The sequence below is a fragment of the Heteronotia binoei genome, chromosome 2, assembly GCF_032191835.1.
Source record: "Heteronotia binoei isolate CCM8104 ecotype False Entrance Well chromosome 2, APGP_CSIRO_Hbin_v1, whole genome shotgun sequence".
Lineage (NCBI taxonomy): Eukaryota > Metazoa > Chordata > Lepidosauria > Squamata > Gekkonidae > Heteronotia > Heteronotia binoei.
In genome coordinates, this window is record NC_083224.1 from 194,911,841 (window position 1) to 194,930,164 (window position 18,324).

At 52.9% G+C, this 18,324-nt stretch overlaps 1 protein-coding gene across 1 annotated transcript in view; it reads right to left on the minus strand.

Moving 5' to 3' along the window:
- Window positions 1–2,953: 2,953 nt before the first annotated feature.
- Window positions 2,954–18,324, minus strand: part of REXO1 (RNA exonuclease 1 homolog) — a 64,811-nt gene continuing 49,440 nt past the window's right edge. Inside the window, 8 exon segments of the mRNA XM_060233125.1 lie at window positions 2,954–3,068; window positions 5,555–5,675; window positions 6,659–6,766; window positions 6,768–6,798; window positions 8,875–8,963; window positions 8,966–8,992; window positions 16,442–16,552; window positions 17,644–17,717. Of these exon segments, the coding sequence (XP_060089108.1) occupies window positions 2,980–3,068; window positions 5,555–5,675; window positions 6,659–6,766; window positions 6,768–6,798; window positions 8,875–8,963; window positions 8,966–8,992; window positions 16,442–16,552; window positions 17,644–17,717 (650 nt within the window). The 3' untranslated portion in view covers window positions 2,954–2,979.

Sequence of the window (18,324 nt, forward strand, 5' to 3'; positions counted from 1 at the left end):
AACCAGGGCTTTTTCTTTTTTGTAGCAGGAACTCCTTTGCATATCAGGCCACGCCCCCCTGCTGTAGCCAATCCTCCTGGTGCTTACAGTAGGCCCTGATCTAAGAGCCCTGGAAGCTCTTGGAGGATTGGCTACATCGGTGGGTGTGGCCCAATATGCAAAGGAGCGCCTGCTAAAACCCTTCACACAACCCTGGACCTCGTTCTGACTGGTCTCATGTGCCAAGGACGGTCTTGGGAGTGTGACGGCGGAACGGCCCAGGGCAGCGAAGCATTCCTGGTGCCAAACCTTGTCTCACCCCCACATCCCCTCCCCAGGGAGGAGGAAGGACGAAGACCTGTAGTGCTGGATGAGATGGTTGCCTCTCAGAGTGCCGTTTCAGGAAACATTATAACCGGGGCTTTTTTTTGCAGCACACCGTCCTGATGTAGCCAATCCTCCTGGAGCTTACAGCAGGCCCTGGACTAAGAGCCCTGTAAGGAATTCTAGCAGGACCTCCTTTGCCTATTAGGCCACACCCCCCTGATGTAGCCAATCCTCCTGGAGCTTACAGCAGGCCCTGGACTAAGAGCCTTGTAAGCTCCTGGAGGATTACGCTACATCAGGAAGGTGTGGCCTAATTTGCAAAGGAGTTCCTAGTTCAAAAAAAGAGCCCTGATTATAATGCTACGGGACAACGGAACACAGATGCTAAGGAGGGCAGCCCGCGAAGTAAACGCCCACAAGGGACAGCCGTCAAAGATGTTCCCTTGGGGCTTGCAGCTGAGCAGATCTGGCTGCAAGCTGATTTTGGGAACGGTTTCCACCAAGCTTGCAGCCGGACGTGTCCGCTGCCCCCTTTCCCCTAAGACAGGGGTGGCCGACGGTAGCTCTCCAGATGTTTTTTGCCTACAGCTCCCATCAGCCCCAGCTATTGGCCAAGCCGGCTGGGGCTGATGAGAGTTGTAGGCAAAAAAACATCTGGAGAGCTCCCGTTGGCCATCCCTGCCCTAAGAGCCCCAACACGCGCCCTCCCAAACTTACATGCAGCTCCCGTTACATAGCGTCTTTGCACATCCTAAGTTCCTTCAGGGCATTCGGGCGCATAGCCGTATTGGTTCGAAGCAACAAAAAGTTCGGGTCCGGCGGCACCTTTAAGACGAACCAAGTTTTATTCTGGGAATGAGCATTTGCGTGCGCACACGCTTCTTCGGACACCCGGAATCAGGCTTCGTTGGCCTTCGAGCTGCCAGCGGACTCAAATTTTGTTCCTTCGACACGGGTGAGAAAGCAAAAACTACAGAGGTTTTCAATCTGGCGGAAATTGACGAGTTGACGGCCTGCACGTGCCCGTAAAGAGGCAGTGCCTACTAAAACGCCAGTTAGGAAGAAATCCTACTCAACGGTTTGGTAGGCAGGCCCTGCCGGGGTCCTGGGGAGCTGAAGGCAGCTAAGCCGCCGACTTTGGGGAGGGGGGAGGCGATTCAAGTTTTTAAATAAAATTTGCTTGGGAGTGTCGTGCCCACAGAGCGCTCCCCGCCCCCGCTCTTCTTGAGAAAATGAGGACGTTCGCCCACGCTTGCATTGCCAGCCCATGAACTGCACATGCCGATGGCTGGAAGGCTGACCCTTTGGGCGGAGGCGGAGAGAACAGACTGAATGGTTAATAGACGAGACAAGGGGACGGGGCCTAGCTGCGTCTTTCCGCTCTCTGTGGCGCAACACCGCCCCCCCACCAGCCTCTGAGCGCAACCTTCCTGCCCAACCAGTGTCGATATGACTGCTGGGACCAAGCCCGAGGGGGGAAGGTCGTTCCACCCCTAGGACGGGGCGCGCAGGCGGCTTCTCCATCCACCAGGGCCTTTTTTTTGTAGCAAGAGCTCTTCTGCATATTAGGCCGCACCCCCCCCCCCGATGTCGTCAATCCTCCTGGAGCTTACAGTAGGCCCTGTACGGAGAGCCCCGTGAGCTCTCGGGAGGATCGGATGCATCAGGGGGGCGTGGCCTAACATGCAAAGGAGTTCCTGCTCCAAAAAAAGCTCCGGAGAAATTAACACCCCCCCCCCCGCGAGGCTATTCACACTGAACTAGACTGCCTACAAAATTCAGCCTCATCCCTACTGTATGCAGGGCTTTTTTTTGCAGCAGGAACTCCTTTGCATATTAGGCCACGCCCCCCTGATTTAGCCAATCCCCCAAGCTTACAGTAGGCCCCGTAAGCTCTCGGGAGGATCGGCTGCATCAGGGGTGTGTGGCCTAACACGCAAAGGAGCTCCAGCTACAAAAAAAAAGCCCTGCCTTCCACTCTTTCCCGAACCCGGAGCTCGAATGAGGCACCGGGCAGAGAAATGATGCTGGTGGAGCCTATGAGGGTTCGTTCTTTATCACACACACATGCCCCGCCCCCCCACCCCCCCCCTTGTCAGTGCCCCGTATACAGCAAAGGATTCGCAAGACTCTGCCTTCCGTGGTTCGATGTCCCCCGACTGACGTATAACCCCGCTTCCGAGAGAGGCACGACGGCCAACGGTGGCTGGTCCCGGACCTCACTCCTGCAGCCCTCTGTGCAGATCGGGCCCCCTCCCCCCCGCCCTGAGGGAACTCCCCTTTACCCACATCCCTGGCGGGCTCAGCGCCGTGGCCGACTCTCGCGGAAGTATCGGGCTGCGGACTGGCAGAAATTCAATTAGAAGGCTTCGTTTCATGTCCATAAATAACAAGGGGAAACAGTGCTGTAGAGCCCAGCTGCGAGCTGGGCCACGCGGACATGGGGGGAGTCTCAAGTCCCGGCCTGTGTGCCCAGAGAGGGTGGGTGCCCTGTCACCGTGTCAGTAGCAGCTCCTTCCAGATGCCCGGGAATTCCTCCGAAGGCAGAGGGGGGAAGGCAGAGAGACACCCACCGCAGGAACACAGGTGGGCTTCTCTGGAGGCTTTTTATTGCACTGTGCCAAAGCCGGGAAGGAGAAATGGGGGGGGGGGAGAAGGGGAGGGGGGGCAAGGTCATCGCTTCACTTTCGCATCCTCTTTGATTTTCCAGATCATCAGCTCCATGCAGGCTCCGGCGTCCTCGCTGGAGTCGTGACCTTCCACTGGCAAAAAAACAAAACACACAAGAAATGAGAAATTAGCTCGCCTGGGGTGAGCAACGGATGCCTTGAGGCAAGCAGATTCTTAAACTGGGGAATAAGTATTGACTGTGGGGTGACATGATAGAGGGTCGACTGCAGGGTGACATGATAAGGTTTACGAGATGATGCACGGGATAGAGAAGGTAGAGAAAGAAGGACTTTTCTCCCTTTCTCACAATACAAGAACTCGTGGGCATTCAATGAAATTGCTGAGCAGTCGGGTTAGAATGGATAAAAGGAAGTCCTTCTTCACCCAAAGGGTGATTAACATGTGGAATTCACTGCCACAGGAGGTGGCGGCGGCTACAAGCACAGCCAGCTTCAAGAGGGGATTGGATAAAAATATGGAGCAGAGGTCCATCAGTGGCTATTAGCCACGGCATATTGTTGGAACTCTCTCTATGGGGCAGCGATGCTCTGTATTCTTATGCTTGGGGGGGCACAGTGGAAGGGCTTCTAGCCCCACTGGTGGACCTCCTGATGGCACTTGGGGGGTTTTTGGCCACTGTGTGACACAAAGTGTTGGACTGGATGGGCCATTGGCCTGATCCAACATGGCTTCTCTTATGTTCTTAGGGTTTGGGGGCAGTGATGCTCTGTATTCTTGGTGCCTGGGGGCCACAGTGGGAGGGCTTCTAGTGTCCTGGCCCCACTGGTGGACCTCCTGATGGCACCTGGGGTTTTTTGGCCACTGTGTGACACAGAGTGTGGGACTGGATGGGCCATTGGCCTGATCCAACATGGCTTCTCTTATGTTCTTATTGTGTGCTGCCCTCCGTGACAGCTCCCCTGCTCAAAGGGGAGAAGAAATTATCTTCCTATCAGAGAGGGCTGGCTTTCTGACATTGGGCCGCTTTCAGTGTGACAGACATATGGGACAAATCCTCCCACGGGGCCAATATGGGGGGGGGGAGAAGGAGAGCAGAAGGGTCATGCTACACTACTCGTTTCTACCCTTCGCTGGAAGCCCCAAGCCTTAATTTTAAAGAAAACCCTTCCAAAGCATTCATATCTATAGCATTCTACCCGCCCCCCCCACACACACATATACCAGTAAAGCAAGAGCAGAAAAATGAGATATGAATTTTGCAAAACAAACAAATTAGAGAGCAAAGGGTACAGTTAAACACCGCTACGTGCTGTAGGGAGTCAGTTTGGTGCCTGCGGTATTTAGCAAGACCACCAAAACTTTAAACAGTCTAGTGGAGAGGAATGGATGCGATATTCCACGCAAGACCAAGAGGGTTACTGGCAGGGGAAAGCTAAAAATGCCACAGTAATCAAAATTAATGAGCTCCAGCCCTGCGAAACACTCGCTCCACCTCCCTCGGAGGAGGAGGAGGAGGAAGAAGAGGAGGAGGAAGAGGAGGAGGAAGAAGAGGAGGAAGAAGAGGAAGAAGAGGAGGAAGAACAGGTAGAGGAAAAGAGGAAGAAGAGGAGGAAGAAGAGGAAGAAGAGGAAAGAGGAGGAGGAGGAAGAAGAAGAGGAGGAGAAAGAGGAGGAGGAGGAGGAAGAAGAGGGGGAAGAAGAGGTAGAAGAAGAGGAGGAAGAGGAGGAGGAAGAAGAGGAGGAAGAAAAAGAGGAAGAAGAGGAGGAAGAAGAAGAAGAGGAGGAAGAGGTAGAGGCAAAGAGGAAGAAGAGGAAAAATTAGAGGAAGAAGAAGAGGAAGAAGGAGGAGGAGGAAGAAGAAGAGGAGGAAAGAGGAAGAGGAGGGAGGAGGAAGAAGAGGAGGAAGAACTTAATGCAGCTTTACTCTCAAGTAAGCATGCTTCGCATTGGGAGCTTAGTCCACCTCTGAGTGCTGACCCATAGGTAGGTGACTATTTCCTACATCTGTGCCAAGCGAGGAAGGAGGGGGAAACAGGCAGACTTGCAAGCTCTTCACCACCACCACCAGAGGTCACCGAAAGACCTAGAATGAGTGCAAGAGCCAGGGGAGCCACTGAAAGGAGCGACGGAATCAAAGAGGGATGGCACACAGTCCTCCCTTTGTTTCTTAGTTCTTGTAGGAGCTGTATTTATTAACTTCGGGGTCAAGGCAAAGAGAGATCCATAATTATACAAATGGTGGTCAGTGATTTATATGGTACGTGTGTTTCCTTTCCCTGTGCTGGTCTTATAGGGACTATTATTCCCACTTTTGTGTTTTCATAAGTCTCTTCTTAGCATTGTGGAGTTGTAAAATGCATCTTTATGCATTTTAACTTTCTGTGAAACATATTAAGAGTTTAAATAAAAATGCATGTGTAATATTTGTTCAAGTCTTGTAGCTCTCAAACATCCGACATTTCTTTCAATGGGGCTCTTACGTTAAGCAAGTTCGGCCACCACCAGCATGCATTAAGAGGGAAGTCCTGACAATATGGGTCTTTTTACAATTGAAGGGAGATGCAGGGGCATTAGGGGGCAGCCCCCCCGCCACCCTTTTCCCTCTCCCCAGTTCTCACCACTGTCCTGAATGATGCGCTTCAGGTGGTCGGCCATTAAGGTGCGCAGCGCCCGCTTGTAAGGCAAGCCCAGCCGATGGGGAAAGACGACCGCTGTGTCCACCACCGTGCTGTGGAGGAGCTGGCGGAGGGAAGGCAAAAACACACCCCTGGTCACTTCTACACTCCAGAACTCACTTGAGAAGACGACGACGACTGCAGATTTATACCTCGCCCTTCTCTCTGAATCAGAGACTCAAAGCGGCTTACAATCTCCTATGTCTTCTCCTCCCGCAACAGACAACCTGTGAGGTGGGTGGGGCTGATAGGGCTCTTCCAGAAGCTGTCCTTTCAAGGACAGAGTCTCAGAGCAGCCCACAATCTCCTTACCCTTCCTCCCGCATAACAGACACCCTGTGAGGTGGGTGGGGCTGAGAGAGCTCTCCCAGAAGCTGCCCTTTCAAGGACAGTCTCAGAGCAGCCTAAAATCTCCTTTCCCTCCCTCCCCCACAACAGACACCCTGTGAGGCGGGTGGGGCTGAGAGGACTCTCACAGCAGCTGCCCTTTCAAGGACAGAGTCTCAGAGCGGCCTACAATCTCCTTTCCCTTCTCCCCCACAGCAGACACCCTGTGAGGCGGATGGGGCTGAGAGAGCTCTCCCAGAAGCTACCCTTTCCAGGACAGTCTCAGAGCGGCCTACAATCTCCTTTCCCTCCCTCCCCCACAGCAGACACCCTGTGAGGCGGGTGGGGCTGAGAGAGCTCCCCCCAGAAGCTGCCCTTTCAAGGACAACCTCTGCCAGAGCTCTGGCTGACCCAAGGCCATTCCAGCAGGTGCAAGTGGAGGAGTGGGGGAATCAAACCTGGTTCTCCCAGATAAAAGTCTGCTCACTTAACCACTACACCAAACTGGCTCCCTGAGGTTTCTGAGGCCCAGTAACTTTCGGAAGAGGCGAGGACTTGGAAGGGCTGCCCCACTTCATTCAGGGATGGCCAACTTCTTTGGCTTGAAAGGGTATATTTTAGCCAGCCAAGTGTCTCATGAAACCTTTTCCCCCTCCAGTCACAGTGCCTACAACCCCTACCTAGGGCACCCAGACAGAGGAAAGTGCTTCTTCCTGTTACCTTTAGTGCAAACAAGTCGCTCTCCAAGCTGTGCCCTATGAGGATGGTGTCCGCACTGAACATGTTCAAAAGCACCGCCTGGACATCTCGCAGCGTTATCGTCGTGTTCCTCCAGATCCGCCTCCGTCACACCTGAGAATCTGCCGGTGGGGAGAGGGAGACTTGGTATTAAAGACGCTTCTGCGTTTTAGCACAGGATGTACTCAGCAGACAACATATGGAACTGAAAGATGCTTTGAACTGAGTAAAGGGCAATGGAGGTCGCCCTGAGAACGCTGGCTTCGTAGCCTGGGTTATGGACAAAAAGGTAAAGGTAGTCCCCAGAGCAAGAGCCCCATGGTGCAGAGCGGTAAAGCTGCAGTACTGCAGTCAAACACTTTTCTCACAACCCGAGTTCGATCCCGGTGGGAAGCTGGGTTCAGGTAGCCAGCTCGAGGCTGACTCAGCCTTCCATCCTTCCCGAGGTCGGTCAAAGGAGTACCCAGCTTGTTGGGGGGAAGTGTAAAAAACTGGGGAAGCCAATGGCAAACCACCCCGTAAAAAGTCTGCCATGAAAACGTCGTGATGCAACATCACCCCAGAATTGGAAATGACTGGTGCTTGCACAGGGGACTACCTTTACTCTTTTTTTGCCATTGCCTTCCCCAGTCATCTACGCTTTCCCCCCGGCAAGTTGGGTACTCATTTTACCAACCTCAGAAGGATGGAAGGCTGAGTCAACCTCGAGCTGGCTACTTGAAGCCAGCTTCCGCCAAGATCAAGCTTAGGTCGTGAGCAGAACTTGGACTGCAGCTTTACCACTCCGTGCCACGAAGCTCCTTGGGTTATGGATACCGAAACTTCTACTGCAGAGGCACAGTTCAAACAGGAGGTGGTGGCGGCTATAAGCATATACAGCTTCAAGAGGGGATTGGATAAACTTCTGGAACAGAGGTCCATCAGTGGCTATTAGCCACTGTGTATTGTTGGAACCCTCTGTCTGGGGCAGTGATGCTCAGTATTCTTGGTGCTTGGGGGGGCAACAGTGGGAGGGCTTCTAGTGTCCTGGCCCCACTGATGGACCTCCTGATGGCACCTGGGATTTTTGGGCACTGTGTGACACAGAGTGTTGGACTGGATGGCCACTGGCCTGATCCAACATGGCTTCTCTTCTGTTCTTATGTGACACAGAATGTTGGACTGGATGGGCCACTGGCCTGATCCAACATGGCTTCTTTTATGTTCTTATGTGACACAGAGTGTTGGACTGGATGGGCCATTGGCCTGATCCAACATGGCTTCTCTTATGTTCTTATGTGACACAGAGTGTTGGATTGGATGGGCCACTGGCCTGATCCAACATGGCTTCTCTTCTGTTCTTATGTGATACAGAGTGTTGGACTGGATGGGCCATTGGCCTGATCCAACATGGCTTCTCTTAAGTTCTTATGTGACACAGAGTGTTGGACTGGATGGGCCACTGGCCTGATCCAACATGGCTTCTTTTATGTTCTTATGTGACACAGAGTGTTGGACTGGATGGGCCATTGGCCTGATACAACATGGCTTCTCTTATGTTCTTATGTGACACAGAGTGTTGGACTGGATGGGCCACTGGCCTGATACAACATGGCTTCTCTTATGTTCTTATGTGACACAGAGTGTTGGACTGGATGGGCCACTGGCCTGATCCAACATGGCTTCTTTTATGTTCTTATGTGAACACAGAGTGTTGGACTGGATGGGCCACTGGCCTGATCCAACATGGCTTCTCTTATGTTCTTATGTGACACAGACTGTTGGACTGGATGGGCCATTGGCCTGACCCAACATGGCTTCTCTTATGTTCTTATGTGACACAGAGTGTGGGACTGGATGGGCCACTGGCCTGATCCAACATGGCTTCTTTTATGTTCTTATGTACAAATGATTTACTTGCAGACTGGGCCCACGTTAAGAATGACCAACCAGGCAGCGGAACCCAACCTGCCCACTCTTTCCCCTCCTATTTGGGACCCGGATCTGGGCTGGGAGGAATCAAAAGGGCCGTTTCACAGCAACTTGTGCAGAGGACACAACGGGCAGCTTTGCAGGAGGCGTCCCTTTCTTGGAAACCTGCTTCCTGAGGCTTCTCTGCTCTCACCCCACTTGGAGGATCGGGGCCTGCCCGCGTGAGGCTGCTTGAACGCCGACTGACGCGGCCGACCCCTTTGCGCCTCTGCTCCCCCACCCCTCACCTTGTGTTGTAGTCCACCACTTTGCGGTCCGGCTTGACGAAAGTGTCGTAGACAACTTTCAGCTCTGAGTTGATCACGGTGACCCCGGGTCAGGCTCCAGGCCTTGCTTGGTGAAACACTGCAAAAATGGAAAACCAAGAAGGGAAAGAAACATAACCCAAAAACTGGAGTAAGAAACCTGAAAGGTTAATATGCAATTAAAGGGCCAAACATTAAAAACAAACTGTAAAATAAATCTTAAACCAACATACACGCATTTATTGTAGAACGCTAAAACCATTTCAGGGCCCATCGTAAGCCTCTATCCGATGTACAATCGTAAAACCACAATGGGAACCCACTCAACTTGACCTGATGGGTTTCGACCTAGACTGGTCTTCTTCAGAGATCAGAAAGGTAAATACACATATTGGCTCATAGTACAGAATAGAATAAAACAGTAGTACAATGTTGGGCCACAAGAAGAAGAAGAAGATATTGGATTTATATCCTGCCCTCCACTCCAAAGAGTCCCAGAAGCGGTCTACAATCTCCTTTCCCTTCCTCCCCCACAACAGACCCCCTGTGAGGCAGGTGGAGCTGAGAGAGCTCTCCCAGAAGCTGCCTTTTCAAGGGCAGTGTCCCAGAGCGGGCCTACAATCTCCTTTCCCTTCCTCCCCCACCACAGACCCCCTGTAAGGTGTGTGGGGCTGAGAAAGCTCTCCCAGAAGCTGCCCTATCAAGAACGGAGTTTCAGAGCGGCCTACAATCTCCTTTCCCTTCTCCCCCACAACAGACACCCTGTGAGGCGGGTGGGGCTGAGAGGGCTCTCCCAGAAGCTGCCCTTTCAAGGACAACCTCTGCCAGAGCTATGGCTGACCCAAGGCCATTCCAGCAGGTGCAAGTGGAGGAGTGGGGAATCAAACCTGGTTCTCCCAGATAAGAGTCCTGCACACTTAACCACTACACCAAACTGGCTCTCAAGGAAATGTAATGAACGGACAACGGTTTAAAGATATTCTTGAGGCCTGTTTTTCTACACCCTTATGTCTTAATCAAGGACATACATATTGCATCCAGTGTCTTATTGCAGGGGTGGCCAACGGTAGCTCTCCAGATTTTTTTTTGCCTACAACTCCCATCAGCCCCAGCCAGCATGGCCAACGGCTGAAGCTGATGGGAGTTGTAGGCAAAAAAAACATCTTGAAAGCTACCGTTGGCCACCCCTGTCTTATTGTACGCCACATGGTCCAGAATTGATCAAGATAGGTGAAAGGCCAGAGCCTCTGTGCCAAGAGTTAAGGGCAAAAAGCCAAGGGCCGAGAGAGTCACGGCAGACGTCTTTCGGAGCAGCCAGGTCTTTCTCGACTGGCGGCTTCGCAGAGGGCAACTTTCCAACAATCAGAGCAGCACACGCTGTTTAGAAACGGGCTGCCGTAACACAAAACCAGCAAGAGGAAAAGAAAACCAGCGGGTGCTGTAACTAACCCTTCCCCTCCCTCTAAACCTTGTGGAGCTTACGGGAACCAGTTTTGAGCCAGCTTGGAGTAGTGCTGAAGGGTGGCCAGGGCTTTATTTTTAAAGAAAAGGCCCAGCAGGAACTCATTTGCATATTAGGCCACACCCCTGATGTCACCTATTGTTTCATGCGGAGCTTTTTTTCTACAAAAAAAACCAGCGGGAACTCATTTGCGTATTAGGCCACACCCCCTGGAGGCACTATTGTTTCATGCGAGGCTTTTTTCCTACAAAAAGCCCAGCAGGAACTCATTTGCATATCAGGCCACACCCCGATGGCACTATTGTTTCATGCGGGGCTTTTCCCTTAAAAAAAGCCCAGCAGGAACTCATTTGCATATTAGGCCACACCCCAATGGCACTATTGTTTCACGAGGGGCTTTTTCTACAAAAAAAAAAAAGCCCAGCAGGAACTCATTTGCGTATTAGGCCACCCCCCCCCTGATGGCACTATTGTTTCCACGAGGGGCTTTTCCTACAAAAAGTCCAGCAGGAACTCATTTGCATATTAGGCCACACCCCCTGGTGGCACTATTGTTTAATGCGGGGCTTTTTTCTACAAAAAGCCCAGCAGGAACTCATTTGCATGTTAGGCCACACTCCCCTAGCACCACCATTGTTTCACAGGGCTTTTTTGCAGAAAAAGCCCAGCAGGAACTCATTTGCATATTTGGCCACACCCCCCTGATGCCGAGCCAGTGGGAACTGCGTTCTTGTGCATTCCTGCTCATCCCCCCTCCTCCCGAGAGCGGTCGACTTGATCTGGAGAACTGGGTTTGACTTTCCACTCCTCCACATGCAGTGAGCTGTTCTCTCCAGAGCAGTTCTCTCAGCCCCACATGTCCCCTGGAGTGTCTGCGGTGGGAAGAGAAGAGAAGGAGACTGTAAGCAGCTCTGAGATTCCGAGTGAAGGGCGGGGTTTAAATTCAGTGGAGGTGGACCTGCACTGAAGCCATTCCAAACCTTAGGTATGGTCACAATGAAAGGGGTCTTGCTAACTGTGCTGAAACCTCTCGCAATGAGGAAGCAGGGCTGGATTCCCGGACAGCAAACTAGCCCATCGTCCAGCAGGGATCCAAAGCCAGCTAGCCCCTTGACTTGGTTGCCAATTATGGTTGGGAAACCCCTGGGGATTTCAGGGTAAAGTTTTGGGAGGCAGGGTTTGGAAGACGTCTCAACAGAAAAAGCTCCCCCCCCCCCCCACAGAACTGATTTCTGTATTCGGGAGATCAGTTTTTAATTCTGGGAGGTCCTCCAGGCCCCACCTGGAGATCAGCAATTGTAATGGATTGCTGGAAACTGTGTGAACTATTCTTATCTCCTGTTTGAAGCATAAGGAGGAGGAGACGGAAAAGGAGGAGGAGGAGAAGGAAGAGAAGAAGGAGAAGATGATGAAGATATTGGATTTATATCCCGGCCCTATACTCTAAATCTCAGAGTGGTCACAATTTCCTTTACCTCCCTCCCCGTCCCCCACAACGGACACCCTGTGAGGTGGGTGGGGCTGAGAGAGCTCTTACAGCAGCTGCCCTTTCAAGGACAACCTCTGCCAGAGCTATGGCTGACCCAAGGCCATGCCAGCAACTGCAGGCAGAGGAGTGGGGAATTAAACCCGTTTCTCCCAGAAAAGAGTCCGCGCACTTAACCACGACACCAAACTGGCTTGTCCCCTGCCACAAATTTTATTAGCCTTTTTTTTATTAGTCCACTTACAGTTCCAGTTTCTACTGCTCCACTATTCTTGTTCTATTCTTTCCCTTTGTGGGGGGTTTTTAAATCTGCTTTTAAATATTGTTCTTTTTACCTTGTCTAGATGCAGGGCTCTTTTTGTAGAAGGAACTCCTTTGCATCTTAGGCCACACCCCCTGATATAGGCAATCCTCCTGGAACTTACAGTAGGCCCTGTACAAAGACCCTGTGAGGGATTCTAGCAGGACCTCCTTTGCCTATTAGGCCACACCACCCCTGATGTAGCCAATCCTCCTGGAGCTTCCATTAGGCCCTGTGCTAAGAGCCCTGTGAGGGATTCTAGTAGGACCTCCTTTGCATATTAGGCCACACCCCCGATGTAGCCAATCCTCCTGGAGCTTACAGCAGGCCCTGTGAGAAGAGCCCCTGTAAGGAATTCTAGCAGGACCTCCTTTGCCTATTAGGCCCCCACCCCCTGATGTAGCCGATCCTCCTGGAGCTTTCAGCAGGCCCTGTACGAAGAGCTCTGCAAGCTCCAGGAGGACTGGCTACTTCAGGGGTGTGTGGCCTAATAGGCAAAGGAGTTCCTGCTACAAAAAAAGATGAATGTTTTCAATGTGGGTCTTCACATAATTAACTGATTTTTATTTATTACTTTCACAGAGGCTTACAAACCTCCTGAAGACGACGACTGCAGATTTTATACCCCACCATTCTCTCTGAATCAGAGGCTCAGAGTGGTTTACAATCTCGTATATGTTCTCCCCCCACAACAGACACCCTGTGAGGCGGGTGGGGCTGAGAGAGCTCTCACCAGAAGCTGCCCTTTCAAGGACAGAGGCTCAGAGTGGCCTACAATCTCCTTTCCCCTTCCTCCCCCACAACAGGACACCCTGTGAGGCGGGTGGGGCTGAGAGAGCTCTCCCAGAAGTTGCCCTTTCAAGGACAGAAGCTCAGAGCGGCCTACAATCTCCTTTCCCTTCCTCCCCCACAACAGACACCCTGTGAGGCGGGTGGGGCTGAGAGAGCTCTCCCAGAAGCTGCCCTTTCAAGGGACAGAGGCTCAGAGCGGCCTACAATCTCCTTTCCCTTCCTCCCCCACAACAGACACCCTGTGAGGCGGGTGGGGCTGAGAGAGCTCTCCCAGAAGCTGCCCTTTCAAGGACAGAGGGCTCAGAGCGGCCTACAATCTCCTTTCCCTTCCTCCCCCACAACAGAACACCCTGTGAGGCGGGTGGGGCTGAGAGAGCTCTCCCAGAAGCTGCCCTTTTCAAGGACAGAGGCTCAGAGTGCCTACAATCTCCTTTCCCTTCCTCCCCCACAACAGACACCCTGTGAGGCGGTGGGGCTGAGAGAGCTCTCCCAGAAGCTGCCCTTTCAAGGACAGAAGCTCAGAGCGGCCTACAATCTCCTTTCCCTTCCTCCCCCACAACAGACACCCTGTGAGGCGGGTTGGGGCTGAGAGAGCTCTCCCAGAAGCTGCCCTTTCAAGGACAGAGGCTCAGAGCGGCCTACAATCTCCTTTCCCTTCCTCCCCCACAACAGACACCCTGTGAGCAGGTGGGGCTGAGAGAGTTCACCCAGAAGCTGCCCTTTCAAGGACAGAGTCTCAGAGTGGCCTACACTCTCCTTTCCCTTCCTCCCCCACAACAGACACCCTGTGAGGCGGGTGGGGCTGAGAGAGCTCTCCCAAAAACTGCCCTTTCAAGGACAGAGTGGCCTACACTCTCCTTTCCCTTCCTCCCCCACAACAGACACCCTGTGAGGTGGGTGGGGCTGAGAGAGCCTCTCCCAGAAGCTGCCCTTTCAAGGACAACCTCTGCCAGAGCTATGGCTGACCCAAGGCCCATTCCAGCAGCTGCAAGTGGAGAAGTGGGGGATCAAACCTGGTTCTCCCAGATAAGAGTCTGTGCACTTAATCGCTACACCAGCCTGAAGAGTGTGCTGCTGAGCCTGCAGATTTCCCGTACTTTAACAGATGGGGGAAATGACAGGCAGTTGCATGCGGCATGACAGAGGAGCAGGCCCAGGACTCCCTACTCACCGTCCTTTGCAAAAAAACAACCCTGGAATGGCATCGTTTTCAAAACTTCTTTTATATCCAGCCTTCTATCGCACCCTGAAGCTCAAAGGCAGCATCTACCCAGAAGTTCTTCCAGCAGCAGACCCAGGCTAGAAAGGTGGTCCAAAGATACCCCAAGCGGCTGGGCAACAGAGCTGGGCCACTCCAAAGAGCAACGGTGAATGCAAGATGAACGACTGCAACTTTTATTCAGGGGGGGGAAACGTGGACCAAGCAAGGGCAGAATCCCACAAGGTTCGACTCACACGCCCCCCATCGACCCCCATACCAAATCAGACCATTGGTTCACAGTTTTCCCTCTAAGCCAGGGGCGTCAAACATGTGGTCTGGGGGCTGAATCAGGCCCCCAGAGGGCTCCTATCAGGCTCCTGTGCAACTCCCTGTCATCTGCTTCCTTCTCCCTCTCCCTTGCTTCCTTCTCCATCACAGGCTTGCTTTGCCAGGCTTGCTCAACGGCACAGGAGCTACAGAGCAAAAACCTCTGTTTTCTCCATTGGCTGAGGCTCCTCCCTTGGGGAGGAGGGGGGAGGAGAGCTTGTTTTTCCAGGCTTCTCAATCGCAAACAGGGCTACTGAGCCAAGCCTCTCTTCCTTCTATTGGCTGAGGCTCCTCCCGCCCCAGTCCCCTGGGGAAGGAAGGCAAGAGCCAGAGCTTCCTTTGCCCAGTTCCCTGGATCCCATGGGAGAGAAACAAAGAAAGCACCTTTAAGACCAACAAGTGCTAACGTTTTAAGCATGTTTTAAGTTTATATATATATGTATATTTAATTGCTTTTGTCTGTGCCCTTTATAAAGTTCGTATCTTTGCTAACTAATCTTAAATAGGTACGCACAGGGCCTGGCCCAACCTGACATGGTCCAGCAAAACAGGGTCTCATTTACGTCCGATCCAGCCCTCATATCAAACGACTTTGACACCCCTGCTCTAAGCTGAGTGAGCGTGAGCTAGCTCACAGATTTTTACCCCCCAGCTCACACCTTTTTGTCTTAGCTTAGGAAGGATGACCCCAGAGCACAATAATTAACGTGGGATCATAGAATCATAGTTGCAAGGGACCTCCAGGGTCATCCAGTCCAACCCCCTGCACAATGCAGGAAACTCACGAACCCCTCCCCCTAAAATTCCACAGGATCCTCATTGCTGTCAGATGGCCATCTAGCCTCTGTTTAAAAACCTCCAAGGAAGGAGAGCCCACCACCTCCCGAGGAAGCCTGTGGAAACTTAGAATCCTAGAGCTGGAAGGGACCTCCAGGGTCATCCAGTCCAACCCCCTGCACAATGCAGGAAACTCACAAATCCCTCCCCGCAAATTCACAGGATCCACATTGCTGTGAGATGGCCATCTAGCCTCTGTTTAAAAACCTCCAAGGAAGGAAAGCCCACCACCTCCCGAGGAAGCCTGTGGAAACTTAGAATCCTAGAGCTGGAAGGGACCTCCAGGGTCATCTAGTCCAACCCCCTGCACAATGCAGGAAACTCACAAACCCCTCCCCGCAAATTCACAGGATCCAACATTGCTGTGAGATGGCCATCTAGCCTCTGTTTAAAAACCTCCAAGGAAGGAGAGCTCACCACCTCCTGAGGAAGCCTGTGGAAACTTAGAATCATAGAATCCTAGAGCTGGAAGGGACCTCCAGGTTCATCCAGTCCAACCCCCTGCACAATGCAGGAAACTCACAACTACCTCCCCACAAATTCACAGGATCCTCATTGCTGTCAGATGGCCCTCTAGCCTCTGTTTAAAAACCTCCAAGTAAGAGTGCCCACCACCTCCTGAGGAAGCCTGTTCCACTGAGGAACCGCTCTAAAACCGCTCTAAGGGTCAGGAAGTTCTTCCTAATGTTGAGCTGGAAACTCTTTTGATTTAATTTCAGCCCGTTGGTTCTGGTCCTACCTTCTGGGGCCGCAGAAAACAATTCCATGCCATCCTCTAGATGACAGCCCTTCAAGTCCTTGAAGATGGTGCTCATATCACCTCTTAGCCGCCTCCTCTCCAGGCTAAACATGCCCAGCTCCTTCAACCTTTCCTCATAGGACTTGGTCTCCAGACCCCTCACCATCTTCGTCACCCTCACAACTTGAATGCCAGGAGCTCACAAAGCAGAATTTTTGCTTACAGGACTTTGCAGCTTAGAGGGAACGTTGTCAGTCCATCAAGGTCAGTCTTGTCTACTCAGACTGCCAACATCTCTCCGACAGGAAAAGGTGCTTTCGTTTTGACCGGGGATGCCGGGGATTGAACTTGGGACCTTCTGCGTGCCCTCGGCCCAGTCCTGCCCCCTAAGCCCGGGCGCTCACCATTTCACAGTCCAAGGCGTAGATGCCCGGATAGCCCTCCGCGTTGGGCAGCTTCTCAAAGGTCTTCACAAAGCCCGTCAGGTTCTCCTTCCGGCCGTCGTGGACATGTTGCTGGGGGAAAGAAGACTGCAGACTTATACCCCGCCCTTTTCAGAGCGGCTGACAATCTCCTATATCTTCTCCCCCACACAACAAACACCCTCTGAGATGGGTGGGGCTGAGAGGGCTCTCACGGCAGCTGCCCTTTCAAGGACAGAGTCTCAGAGTGGCCTACAATCTCCTTTCCCTTCCTCCCCATCAACAGATACCCTGTGAGGCGGGTGGGGCTGAGAGACCTCTCCCAGAAGCTGCCCTTTCAAGGACAGAGTCTCAGAGTGGCCTACAATCTTCTTTCCCTTCCTCCCCCACAACAGACACCCTGTGAGGTGGGTGGAGCTGAGAGAGCTCTCCCAGAACCTGCCCTTTCAAGGACAGAGTCTCAGAGTGGCCTACAATCTCCTTTCCCTTCCTCCCCATCAACAGACACCCTGTGAGGCGGGTGGGGCTGAGAGACTTCTCCCAGAAGCTGCCCTTTCAAGGACAGAGTCTCAGAGTGGCCTACAATCTTCTTTCCCTTCCTCCCCCACAACAGACACCCTGTGAGGTGGGTGGGGCTCAGAGACCTCTCCCAGAAGCTGCCCTTTCAAGGACAACTGCTACCAGAGCTATGGCCGACCTGAGGCCATTCCAGCAGCAGCAAGTGGAGGAGTGGAGACTCAAACCCGGTTCTCCCAGACAAGAGAGCTATGGCTGACCCAAGGCCATTCCAGCAGCTGCAGGTGGAGGAGTGGGGAATCAAACCCTGTTCTCCCAGGTAAGAGTCCGCGCACTTAACCACTACACCAAACTGGCTTCTGGCTCACACCATTTTTTGCCTTCACTCCGGAAAAATGGCCCCAAAGCAAACGAACTGATGCAGTCGCTCCCCGCTTGAATGTCAGCAGCTCGCAACGCAGAGTTTTTGCTCGCAAGGCTCCACAGCGTGGAGGGAGCACCGCTCGCCATCATGCTTTGCACACACACCAAGTCTCAGCTTCGATCCTCGGCCTGAGCGATTACAAACTCCTCGGGCGGCGAGGCTGGGAGAGCTGCCGGAGCTGACAGCGTGGAAGCAGAGACACAGACGCCCCCCTCCCCCCCGTGTAAGGAAGTGCCGCACTCACTTTTGCCACCTGGCAGCCTGGCGAACCCACCACACCCGAGCAGCAGCTGTAGTGCGTCTCCCATCCACCGGGCACTGGAAAGAAAAGAGGAAGACAAAGTGAGGAAACAGCTGGCACAAGAACATCAGGTGACCCCGCTGGTCAAACCAGCAGTCCACCCAGGCCACCATCCTGTCTTCACCCAAACAGTGATTCACACATGGAATTCACTGCCACAGAAGGTGGCGGCGGCTACAAGCATAGCCAGCTTCAAGAGGGGTTTGGATAAAAATATGGAGCAGAGGTCCATCAGTGGCTCTTAGCCACAGCATATTGTTGGAACTCTCTGTCTGGGGCAGTGATGCTCTGTATTCTTGGTGCTTGGGGGGCGGGGCAACAGTGGGTGGGCTTCTAGTGTCCTGACCCTAGATGGATCTCCTGATGGCACCTGGGTTTTTTGGCCCCTGTGTGACACAGAGTGTTGGACTGGATGGGCCACCGGCCTGATCCAACAGGGCTTCTCTTAGGTTCTTCTGTCTGGGGCAGTGATGCTCTGCATTCTTGGTGCTTGGGAGGGGAAACAGTGGGAGGGCTTCTGGTGTCCTGGCCCCACTGGTGGACCTCCTGATGGCACTTGGGTTTTTTTGGCCACTGTGTGACACAGAGTGTTGGACTGGATGGGCCACTGGCCTGATCCAACAG